This window comes from Alnus glutinosa, chromosome 2 (genome assembly GCF_958979055.1).
Source record: "Alnus glutinosa chromosome 2, dhAlnGlut1.1, whole genome shotgun sequence".
NCBI lineage: Eukaryota > Viridiplantae > Streptophyta > Magnoliopsida > Fagales > Betulaceae > Alnus > Alnus glutinosa.
In genome coordinates this window covers 38,562,892-38,575,608 of record NC_084887.1, presented here as the reverse complement: position 1 = coordinate 38,575,608, position 12,717 = coordinate 38,562,892, and the positions used below count along the sequence as shown (strand labels likewise).

The following is a 12,717-nucleotide window of genomic DNA, read 5'->3' as shown; positions in this document are numbered from 1 at the left end:
TTTGGTTTATATAAAACTATTTAACTCGTTTATCTAAAAACAACAATCATGCCCTATGTGCCAATTATAGAAAAATTAAAACATACCCCTCACTTCAAATTGATTGTCACGTAATATTCCGCCGGCTTATATTGCACATATTAATTAATTAATTAGACGGTAGGTTAACAGAGTGATTTATTTGAAATTAAAGAAAGACACAAGGACCTAATTATCAAAATTAAAAATTAAATAAGTAAATTAAAATTGCATAAAACTTTAAGATTAAATTTGATTGTTCCCTTGTTAAAATTGCAAATGCTCTTTTTCTTTTTAAGCATGACCATTAACGTAATGGACTTACAATTGCTCCTCTCCCTAGCCAGCATGTGAGCTGCCCCATTTGCTATTCTTCTAACATGATTAACTTGACACCCCTGTAATCTATTTAGTATTTAGGGTAACTCTTGCACCTTCAACCAACTGACCGTACCTGCTTCAATTAATTTATTCCATTCTCAGTGATTACAAAAGCAATAAAAATAAATAAATGTTGGTAAGTGAAGTTCGGAAAAAAAAAAAAAAAAAAAAAAAAAAAAAAAAAAAAAAAAAAAAAAGAAAAAGAAAAAAAGCCTGCCATATTGGGCTCGGGTTGAACAGAAGCCCACAGGTCGCAGCCCAACTAGTGGAAAAGCTTTATGCTGAAAACCCTAGACGACGCGTTTTAAGAGACCTCCCTATAGAACACATATATAAACCCAACTTCGCTAGGGTTTTGCCTTGCCGTTCGCAGACACCAGAGGTGAACCAGAGGAGCTCTCCATCACATCCTCACAAAATGGTCAGTCTCTCTCTCTCTCTCTCTCTCTCTCTCTCTCTCTCTCTCTCTCTCATTTTCTTCAATGTAATTCTGATTCCATTTCCATTCTGTGAAACTCAAGGCTCCGAAGAAAGGTGGAAAGGCACCAGTAGCAGCAGCGAAGAAGAAGCCGGTATGTAAACAATCATTTTCGGATTCATCTATTATTTTCTCTGTTTTAGGTTTTAATTTTTGTGTTTGTTTGTTATAGGAGAAGGTGTCAAACCCTTTGTTCGAGAAGCGCCCGAAGCAGTTCGGGATCGGAGGGGCGTTGCCGCCGAAGAGGGATCTGACCCGATTCGTGAAGTGGCCCAAGACCGTTCAGATCCAGAGGAAGAAGAGGATCCTCAGGCAGCGGCTCAAGGTCCCACCCGCTCTCAACCAGTTCACGAAGACCCTTGACAAGAACCTCGGTAACCCAACTATTTGTACTTACCTTTTAAGATTTGGATGTGATTTTCTTGGCCTGCGTAGTGGTTCTTCTATTCTATTTGGTGTCTATTTGTATTCTTGCTTTTCAATTTTTGAGTCTGTAATTATGCGAGATTTCCTGTATCACATTGTTGTCTGCTTGCTTCCGGTGATAGATATACACACGCATATGTATTCAGGTGTTATTGTTTGATTGCTTCTCGTTGCGTGAGCATTGAGAACCAATATGTAGCATATCGAACACCTGGACTTAATCTTCCATATTGTTTTCTGTCCGGAAAGTCTGCGTCTCTTAAAGTGACATTAGGTTTAAGCAATGCATAGCATTATAATCAAGGCATTAGTTTATTTATCTCCTAGTGCGGATATTCGTGGAGGACTTGCGTCCGATTGTAGGCTGTGTAGTGTGGATGCCTTTAAGTTGCATTTTGGGGTTGTTCTATGGTGTATTTATCAAGATAGAAGTCTCAAGACATAGGTTAGGTGGCCTAATTGGAGAGTATCTGATAGCTCGACCTGACCTATTGCCAATGCTTGTTTTTGTTTTACTGTCGTGCATTATAGTGGTATGCATATTGATTTTAACTTGGACGTGTCTTTTATGTTTGTATCTCCTGGTGTGGTATATGAAATAATCACCTTGGATTCTGCTTAATGTAATAGAAATGTAACGGATTATATTTGTTGTCTTTGGGTTGTATGAATATGTATAACTTTGTAGTGACCTTCTTTGAAACTTGTTTGCAGCAACAAACTTGTTCAAGATGCTTCTCAAGTACAGGCCTGAGGACAAGGCAGCAAAGAAAGAGCGTCTCCTGAAAAGAGCTCAGGCAGAGTCTGAGGGAAAACCTGTTGAAGCAAAGAAGCCTATTGTTGTGAAATATGGTCTCAACCATGTCACTTACCTCATTGAGCAGGTCTTCTACTTTTTCACGTGCAAACATGCTTTTACCAACATTCCTTTCCGCTAGTAGACAGTTTTCTAATAGCAATTTTTGAAATGCATTTTCCTCGCAGAACAAAGCTCAGCTGGTGGTCATTGCACATGATGTGGACCCAATAGAGTTGGTAGTATGGCTTCCGGCATTGTGCAGGAAGATGGAAATCCCATACTGCATTGTGAAAGGGAAAGCACGCTTGGGGGCGGTAATTAAGCTTGTTATCCTGTGTTCCCTAAATTATTTTCCCCATAAAATCAGATTTGTAAGCTGAGTACCAAGTTGGTTTTCTTATTGGCAGGTTGTCCACCAGAAAACTGCATCAGTTTTGTGCTTGACCACTGTCAAAAATGAAGATAAGTTGGAGTTTAGCAAGATCTTAGAGGCTATCAAGGTGATGCAGAACTACATGTATTGTATATTTTGTGTAACTATTGAAGCTGTTTTTGGATGTTTTAATTTAACTCCCACTATTTTTTTTCTCTTTTTGCTATTCCAGGCCAACTTCAATGATAAGTATGACGAGTACAGGAAAAAGTGGGGTGGTGGAATCATGGGTTCCAAATCCCAGGCTAAAACTAAGGCCAAAGAGAGACTTCTTGCCAAGGAAGCTGCTCAGAGAATGTCTTAAGAGTCATGATTATGTGTTTCTTGTTTTACTTAGATATGATTGTCCGAAGCTGTTATTTGTTACATTTTTGTTGGTTCAAGTTTATTCTCATCAACTGCAGAGGTTTTGTTTCTTTAGAGGCAGCTTATATAAATTGAGGAACAGCTAATGTTGGTGTTTGAACGTAAGCTGCCATGCTGTAATAGCATTTGGGTTAGACATTAATGTATGACGCCTTCTTTTTGGTATGAGAAGCATCCCTATTAAAAACTTATCCTACATGTTTTTGATTTTGAATAGGTAAGTCGACTGGTAGGGACGCTATGATTATTTGAATGGGTTTCATCCTCTCCATCTTGTTCTTAGGGGGGAAGAAAAGCCATTTGATTTAAAGCTTATTAGAGAAGCACTAAAGCTTAGCATATAATAAGTTAGCATGGATTTGTCATAGTAGTTCGTAGTAGATCAATGACAAAAAAAATGTTCTTTCATTTAACTTGAAATGGAGATGGTTATTGTATTGTCAAATTTAATGTTTTTTTAATTATTTATTTAACGGTGTAAATGATTTCGGATCATTTAAAAATTTGAAATGATATGTCAGTATATTTATTACGCAACATAATTTAATTTACATCATTAGATATAAAAATATTAAATTTTGACTTTGTTCCTTTTTTTTCATTAAAATGGAGATCATTTTCCTGTTCAATGTAGAGGGACGTTGATTGTTTTCATAACTATTTACTGTCACCATGATTTTTCAGATTATGCTATTTCCGCATTATCCATTAATGGGATTCTACAGAAGTTCTTCTCTGAAAAGCTGTTATATGAGGTGAATTGCATAACACCAATCACCCCTGTTTTAGACTCGGTGAATTTCTGAGTGCGGTGATCATAATTTGGTTTGCTGGGAAATGGCTGAAAATGAAGCCGTTGCCTTTAGGAACGCATCCTTAGTTGCTGCATGACTTGGAGCTACCCATTTGATATCATCAGTTGGTGCATAGTGGTATATAAAAACTTGAAGTGAATCAACAATTGTGGCAAAAATCTTTTTATTTTAATTTATTTTATTATTATTTTAATGCTTCGAAACCAATCCCATAAATAGAGAAAAGAAAGGTGTTTCATTCTTCAGTGGGTTTTGATTCATTCTCTGGTAGGCTTTGTATTCAATGTCCCCTAACAAGAATGAATTTCTAATTGAGTGGCGATTGCATCACCATGTGGTTGGATAGCTCATCTCTCACGTTAAACTCTAGAAGTAACATTTAGGCTTATTTTTTCTTCAATCAATTAATTCCACATTGTAATTTTAGGGGAAAGAAAAAAGATTTCTGATATTTCGCTTTCGTATGGCTTTTAGTTCTGTGTCCTAATTATGTTTCTAGTGAATTAGAGATAGAGGAGAAAACATAAAGAACAAAACAGAAGACGAAAAGGAAACAGAAACAAAATAAAAGACAAACAAAAAAACACAGCCAAATCCCACACCAACCAAGGGGGCTTTTTAGGTCGCTAAGTGGAACCACAACCACCAGGGTTAGAGAATCATTCAAGGGAATGCTTTCAACGTTAGAACTTAGAAGTGGAAGCAGCCCATTTTGCAAGATTATACGCAGTCCAATTAACGCTGCAATGAGCTTAACATTATGCTGTTCTCTTCTTGGGTGGAGCTGATGATAGAGAGGCACTAGCTTTCAGGGCACGAATGGAATGTATGGACATCCCAACATCAACCTGACGATAATTCGATTCCTTGAGAATGGAAATGTTACCAGTGGCCGTGAGAGGAAGCTTGACAACAAGGTGGTGAGAGAGTTTAGACTCGGGAGTCGTGTTAGGTTTTGACTTGATTTTGTTAAGTCATGGTGGAGAGCCCATTCATGATTATAGTTAATTGAGTGGATGTCATTGTGTGGATGGTGGAGCAAGCCACTCAATGGTGGATGGTGGAGCCTTCTTTCCACTCATGCCACTCAATGATGGATGGTGGAGCCTTCTTGCCACTCATGCCACTCAATGATGGATGGTGGAGCAAGCCACTCAATGGTGGATGGTGGAGCCTTCTTGCCACTCATGCCACTCAATGGTGGATGGTGGAGCAAGCCACTCAATGGTGGATGGTGGAGCCTTCTTGCCACTCATGCCACTCAATGTGTTGGGAAAATGACTTGTATTTCACAAGTCTCTTATTGGTGGGCCCCACTTGTCCTTTTTTTTCAAACCCATCTCTTTCTTTCTTTTCTCTCTCCCATGTGATGTTGTCTCTTGGCCTTTGTTAAAGAGAGGCAGAAGCCTCATTCTGTGAGAGGAGTGTGCTAGAGAAGAAAAAGAAGAAGAGGAAAGGTTTTTCTGGAACTTCCGTCCAGATTTCGTCAAGTGCTCCAATCAACGAGCATTTGTGGTCCGATTGAGCTGAAATTTTGTGGGAATGTTCATGACACGTGAATCTTCATTGTGAACGGTGGAGATCAGATTCTGAGCATCCGGTGATCGTTTTTCAGCCCGTGAACAGCAGCTTCCTCTTTGGTGAGATCCTTCTTTTGCTCTTGTATAAACACCTCCTTGAAAGAGATAAGTCCCTTTTGTTGTCTCACTTGTATTTTCTCACAATTTGTAGTGCCTTTTAGGGCTTAGAGAATTAGAGAAAGCTTTTCTCTTTTGTGTATTAATTCTCTTTTGTGTGAGAGTGAGATTTGGGTGTATTGGGGCTTTTGGGTTTGAGCGGTTGCTCTTTGTGTTGCACTTTGTACTCCATCTTTTGTTAGTGGATTTCTCCTGGATCGTCTCCGCCAGTGGATGTAGGCTAGTTAGGCCGAACCACTTAAATCTTGGTGTCTCTTGAGTTTGTGTTGTGGACATTTGCTATTCTATTATTTTTCTGCTTCATTGGTGATCCTGGAATAATTGTTTTTGTCCCAACACAATGGTGGATGGTGGAGCAAGCCACTCAATGGTGGATGGTGGAGCCTTCTTGTGGAAGAAGTTGTGGTTGCTTCTTTCCTATATAAGAAGCACATGGCCAACCAAACATAGGATGGGAGAAGAAGTGAAGTAGAAAATCTAGGAATCTCAAAGCAAGAGAAAAAGAAAGAAGCAAAGAAGGAAGTTTATCCTTCTTGGTGTGCGGTACAAAGTAAAAGAAAGAGAGGTTTTCTCTTCTTGATGTGTCGTACAACAATACACAAGTGAGTGAAATCTGGGTGTATTGGGGCTTTGGGCTTTGAGTGATTTTCTCCCTGTAACTATTTTTAATAGTGAATTTTCTCTGCGTCTCCTACAGTGGATGTACCTCGGTTTGAGGGAACCACTTAAATCTTTGTGTCATTTGTGGGTGATTTAATTTCTCCCTTGTCTTCTTAATTTTTTCGCTTCTCACGGGTCCTGGGAAATAGGACTTATTTCCTAACAACTGGTATCAGAGCCATTTTTCTTGGTTAGAGCCAAGGTTTGGTTTGTGTGGGAGCGATGGCAATAGAAGAAGGGAGGATGGTAATCGAAAAATTCAATGGCACAGATTTTGGGTACTGGAAAGTGCAGATTGAAGATATTCTTTATGGGAAGGATCTCCATCAACCGCTTTTGGGAGAACAACCTGACGACATGCATGATAACGAGTGGGCCCTGCTTGATCGTAAGGCCCTGGCAGTTATCAGGTTATCATTGTCAAAATCAGTGGCACACAACGTTGTAAAGGAGAAGACCACAGCTGGTCTAATGGCAGCTTTGTCAAGCATGTACAAGAAGCTGTCGGCTAACAACAAGGTGCACCTGATGAAGAAATTGTTCAATCTGAAGATGGCGGAAGGAGCTTCGGTGGCGCGACATCTAAATGAATTCAACACCATCACAAATCAACTATCCTCGGTGGAAATTGATTTTGATGATGAGATTCGCGCGTTGATCGTCTTGGCGTCTTTGCCAAATAGCTGGGAAGCCGTGAGAATGGCTGTGAGTAACTCTGCAGGTAAGAGTAAACTAAGCTATGAAGATGTCAGGGATTTGGTTCTTGGTAAGGAGGTCCGCAGGAATGATGCTGGTGAAACCTCCGGTTCTGGTGCAGCCTTAAACCTTGAAGAAAGGGGCAGAGGTCAAGAAAGGAACTCTGGGAATGGCAGATCTAACTCCAGAAAGGACAGAAGCAAATCCAAGTTTGGGCGACAACCTGAGTGTTGGAACTGTGGCAAGACAGGCCACTACAAGAAGAATTGCAGAGAATTAAAGAAGAAGAAGGCTAACGACGATTCTGCAAACGTCGTGGTGACAGAAGAAGTGTATGATGCTCTACTTCTTTCTGTTGATAGTCCTCTTGACTCCTGGGTTTTGGACTCAGGGACCTCGGTTCATACCACAGCGATCCGTGAAATTCTCGAAAACTATGTTGCTGGAGATTTCGGGAAGGTGTACCTGGCTGACGGATCGGCACTGGATATTGTGGGCATGGGTGATGTTCGTATAAGAGTCCACAGTGACTCGGTATGGAAGTTGCATAAGGTAAGGCATGTCCCAGAGCTGAAGAAGAACCTGATCTCAGTGGGGCAACTTGATGATGAAGGACACTCAACTAACTTTCATGGTGGTAAGTGGAAGGTCAGCATTGGAGCCAGGATTTTGGCTCAGGGATACAAAACAGGTACTCTCTATATGACTACAAACATTAGAGATGTGGCATTCGGGTATAAGTTTTGGGATGATCAAAACCGGGAAATAATTAAAAGTAGGAATGTTACTTTTAATGAGAATGTTGTGTATAGATATGATTCTAGTGTAAAGCCAGCACGTATAGAATCTGAGGCTGAAAAGCCTGAATTTATCAACCTAGATGGAATTCCTAAAGGCGCAGCTGCTCGAAGAAGGAATTCAGAAAATGAAAAGGGTCTAGATGTTGATGATACAGTAGATCAGCAAACTGAACAGGGTACACCGACAGTGGCTGTCAGTAGGTCTCTCAGAAATGTTAGACCTCCACAGCGTTATTCACCCTCCCTGTTTCATATTTTGTTAACTGATGGCGGTAAGCCAGGGATGTTTGTTGAAGCCTTGCAGGTTGAAGATCCAATCAAGTAGGAGTTAGCAATGAAAGATGAGATGGACTCATTATTGACTAACAAGACCTGGGAGCTGACAGAGTTGCCAGCAGTTAAGAAGGCTTTGTTCAACAAATGGGTGTTCAAAATAAAAGGTGAATATGATGGTAGCAAGAGCTATAAGGCAAGATTGGCAGTCAAATGGATTGTACAATATCTGAGAGGAACTTCAGATATATCCCTTTGTTTCTCAGGTGCAGATTTGACGCTGCAGGGTTATGTGGATGCTGATCTAGCGGGTATTGTTGATAGCATGAAAGGTACTACAGGGTTTGTAATTATCCTATGTGGTACAGCTGTCAGCTGGGCTTCAAAGTTGCAGAAAAGTGTAACTATTGAGGAACTGAAGTTGTGTACAGCTTCAGTTGGTCTTCGAGCTTGAAGACAAGTGGAGGAGACATTTTGAGAAAATTCGGGACTTGATGAAAATTAAGTCAAGTGGGAGATTGTTAGGTTTTGACTTGATTTTGTTAAGTCATGGTGGAGAGCCCATTCATGATTATAGTTAATTGAGTGGATGTCATTGTGTGGATGGTGGAGCAAGCCACTCAATGGTGGATGGTGGAGCCTTCTTTCCACTCATGCCACTCAATGATGGATGGTGGAGCCTTCTTGCCACTCAATGGTGGATGGTGGAGCAAGCCACTCAATGGTGGATGGTGGAGCCTTCTTGCCACTCATGCCACTCAATGGTGGATGGTAGAGCCTTCTTGTGGAAGAAGTTGTGGTTGCTTCTTTCCTATATAAGAAGCACATGGCCAACCAAACATAGGATGGGAGAAGAAGTGAAGTAGAAAATCTAGGAATCTCAAAGCAAGAGAAAAAGAAAGAAGTAAAGAAGGAAGTTTATCCTTCTTGGTGTGCGGTACAAAGTAAAAGAAAGAGAGGTTTTCTCTTCTTGATGTGTCGTACAACAATACACAAGTGAGTGAAATCTGGGTGTATTGGGGCTTTGGGCTTTGAGTGATTTTCTCCCTGTAACTATTTTTAATAGTGAATTTTCTCTGCGTCTCCTACAGTGGATGTACCTCGGTTTGAGGGAACCACTTAAATCTTTGTGTCATTTGTGGGTGATTTAATTTCTCCCTTGTCTTCTTAATTTTTTCGCTTCTCACGGGTCCTGGGAAATAGGACTTATTTCCTAACAAGTCGGCACTACAGGAAACCATCGGGTCATGTACATTGAGGAGGTGGTGATGAATGGAAAGGGGGCCGTTTCTGTGATCGGATCCATGGAGAATAGTTCCGGACTTGTACGCCCAACACCAGGCTTGGTGGTACAATAAACGAATGTACTAAACGACGGCAATGAGATTCAGATTGACTTTACGGGAAAAAAAAATATATTAGAGACAAAAGCGAGGTAGAGGATGATGCAGAAGATATGTAGATTCAGAGGACAAATGTGTAGTGTCCATCTATAAATGGAATTTTCGTATTTTACATGGTACTTCTTGGACACTCTCCCCGCAGTCTGAATTCTATAGTAGGGCACTAATCTGCTATCTGTTGCACATACTCTTCCAAGTATCATCATTGCTGGAAATCAGATATTTCCTGCATTGCTTGAAGCAGCTGCGAAATTGGCTCTGGTTTTGAAGAAGAAGAAAGCGACACCAAAAGTTCGCCGAATGTGTCTTGCAACATTGAAGGTGAGGCTTTTCCAACCTGTTTTACGTGCTCAATAGCAGCTGGATACTCTCTAGCATCAGCTAGACATTTTAACAAAATTACATGGGAGTCTGAATGTCCTATATCACAGGTGAGATCACAGAGCAACTTAGAAGCAGCTACAAAATGACCTGCATGGAACACAAACACAGCTAATGAATTTTTAAATATATATGACTTGCATAGAACCAACAATCTAAGTTTCGTTTTTTGGGCAGAAAAAGACAAACTTGAATACTAACGATTTGGCAAAGCCAACTAAAAAAATTTGTTGATGAAAAAAAAAAAAGAACAGCTTTTTCTGGGTGATGATTTTTAAAAAAACAGCTTTGTTATGTGATTTTGTCCAACACATGTTTTTAAGAATAAAGAATTTACCCCCTCTGCATAAAAATAGAATAAATGTACTCAATATGGTTTGTGCAAGAACCACGTCCTGCTTAACAGACTCGTTGAAGACTTCAAAGGCAGCTTCTAATTTTTTTTCTTGACAGAGCCCTCCTAAGAGGGACGTGTAAGTTGTACCATCAGGCAACACTCCTTTCTCCAACATGTGGTAAAAGAGCCTCTGAGCCTCCTCAACTTGACCTATTTCTGAGAACTTCTGAATGAGAATGTTGTAAGTTTTTAAATTCCCGCCACACCCACTTGCAAACATCTCATCCCACAGTCTTTTAGCAGGACGCAGCAGATCTTCCCTGCAGCACCCTTCCATGAGAGAGTTATAAGATGAGACATCTGGTCCCAATCCTTTCTTCTTCATCTCCTGAAGAACCCCATAGGCTTCTTTAACTCTCCCAGCCTTGCACAGGAATGAAATCATCATATTGTAACTCTCCAAATCTTTAAAGTAGTCATGAAAAGACAGAACGCGGAAAACTTCCAACAGTTCCTCAGTCTTCCCATGCTTACACAGATTCCTACTCAAATTGCTCAAAGTCAGAAGTGTAGGAAGTCTCTCTTTTCCAACCATGAACTTTAAAAACACGATTGCAGAACCAGGATCAATGGCTGAAACTGATCCTGTCAACACATTAAGCACATCATCCTCAATTGGGAAATTCCCACCAACTATCACTTCACCCAATTCTTTTGCTTCCCATATCCGTCTCTCCGAAACTAGAGCAAATATGAACTCTCTGTAATCACTAGCCCTGGGAGCTACCCCTAGCTTTCTCTTCTTCTTCAAAACCTTCTCTATATCAACCACACTCCCTATTGCTCGAAACCCTTCCGTGACAATCCTATAAGCCATGAAATCAGGTTTGCACTCCCTTCTCCTCAGCTCATCCAATACCCAGTAAGCCTCCGACACCCTTGACGCCTGACAAAGCCCATGAACAATCAAAACCACTATAATAGACCCATTAATCTCTGAATTACCTCTCCTGACCTCATCCAACATGCTTAAAACTCTATCCACCTCACCATTTCCACTAAACCTCCATATAAACACACCAAACCCAAGGGTGCTCAAAGAAACACCTTTAAGAACCATTTTCTCAAACACTTGTTCAGCATATTCTAAATACCCATCAGAAGCAAGAGCAGCCAAAAGAGAGTTACATATTTCGGGCCCAATGTCTTGAATCGCTGAGCTAACTTCACTAAATACTAAAAAAGCGTTGTAGGTCTTCTTTCCTATGATCGTTGAAGCAATCAGGCAACGATAAACCGAAGAACTTAGACTAATTTTCTGGGCTCTGACTTGCTTCAAGAGGTTGTCAATGGCACTGAACTGGCGAGAAAGTGAGAGAGACTTGAGGACTGATTGGTAGGTGAGAGAGGTGTGGGAGAACCCGGGTTGCTGAGAGGCCCAGTTGAAGAATCCGAGAGCGAGTGAGTGGTGGGTGAGGAGGAACGGGTCGATGACTTGGGCGACGAGTGGTGGGGTGAGCGAGTCGCGGCAACCGAGTCCGTGAAGGGTCTGCTCGAGTGAAGGAGTCCATGTCCGAGTTGGCTTCGTGTGGTTCGAGGCGGAGATCAGAGTTCGGCTGATTCTAGATGCTAACTCTGTTGCACTAGATTTCATGAGAAAAGAGAGAAACCGAGACGCTCAACGCCTCATGCTCGTTAAACTTTTCGTAAACTCTCATGCACAAAAACACTTTTTCTCAAAATATTTAAGGGGCAATTTCCGTTTAAAAATAGTGATTTTAAAACGTTGGATTTAAAAAATGTGACGCAGTTAGGTATTTGTTAAAATTACAGTTTAGCATTTAAAATTATAAATTAATCTTTTAAATTTTGCATTTTTTTTTTTATATTTTCGAATCGCAATTTTTTAAAAATATAATTTTCAAACCATTCATTTCTTACCATTTATAAGAATATTTGTAGAGAACTTCCTGCACCTTATAAGAATATTTTGAAAAAATATGTTTTTTTTTTTTGGATAATTGCACCGTTGGCTCCTGAGGTTGGGCATAATTATTTTTCATTCCTTACGGTTCAAAAAGTTCATGTAAGGTCCTCGTAGTAAACAATAATTACGTATCACTCACTGAACCAATTTTTCATTCACTAGATTAACAGATTCCTTTAGTGAGTCATGCCATACCCAATAGGAAGTCAACACACGTCCATTACAATATAAAAATATAAAATCTAATAAAAATAAAAATATTTGTTTTTAAAAAATAAAAAATAAAACAAAGGGGTGGTCAGGCCACCCTCGACCAATGGGGGTGGCCGCGGTCTCCCCTAAAATCTTTCGGGCCACCCCTAAAATCGTTTGGGAGTGGCTACCGTTGGCCACCCCTTTTTATTTTTTTTTAAACAAATATTTTTATTTTATTTATTTATATTTTTATTAGATTTTATATTTTTTTATTGTAATGAACACGTGTCAACTTCCTATTGCGTGTGACATAGCTAACTAACGAAATCTGTTAATTTTTGGATATAAAATATGTTCAGAGACTGATTTATAATTATTATTTACCACGAGAACCTCCTATTAACTTTTTAAACAATAAGGAGTAAAAAATAATTATGACCAATCTCAAAAACCAACGGTCCAATTATCATTTTTTTATTTTTAAGTATAAAGGATGATTATTACTTTAAAAAAAAAAAAAAATTAAAATAAAGGTGGAGGTGGCTACTCCAAAGGAGGAAAGGGATAGCCGT

The 12,717-nt window shown here is 39.9% G+C and overlaps 2 protein-coding genes across 2 annotated transcripts; one reads left to right on the top strand and one right to left on the bottom strand.

Annotated features, from left to right (window-relative positions):
- Nucleotides 1-721: 721 nt before the first annotated feature.
- Nucleotides 722-3,066, top strand: LOC133860051 (large ribosomal subunit protein eL8y-like). Its single transcript, XM_062295687.1, has 7 exons — nt 722-820; nt 921-971; nt 1,050-1,251; nt 2,018-2,187; nt 2,288-2,416; nt 2,510-2,602; nt 2,708-3,066. Exons 1-7 carry the CDS (start codon nt 818-820, stop codon nt 2,837-2,839), a joined length of 780 nt encoding a protein of 259 aa, XP_062151671.1. The 5' UTR covers nt 722-817; the 3' UTR covers nt 2,840-3,066.
- Nucleotides 3,067-9,210: 6,144 nt separating this feature from the next.
- On the bottom strand, nt 9,211-11,669 carry LOC133860053 (pentatricopeptide repeat-containing protein At5g14080). The gene is made up of 2 exons (XM_062295689.1): nt 9,964-11,669; nt 9,211-9,716 (listed from the first exon to the last, which is right to left on the bottom strand). Exons 1-2 carry the CDS (start codon nt 11,615-11,617, stop codon nt 9,448-9,450), a joined length of 1,923 nt encoding a protein of 640 aa, XP_062151673.1. The 5' UTR covers nt 11,618-11,669; the 3' UTR covers nt 9,211-9,447.
- Between the last annotated feature and the right edge of the window lie 1,048 nt (nt 11,670-12,717).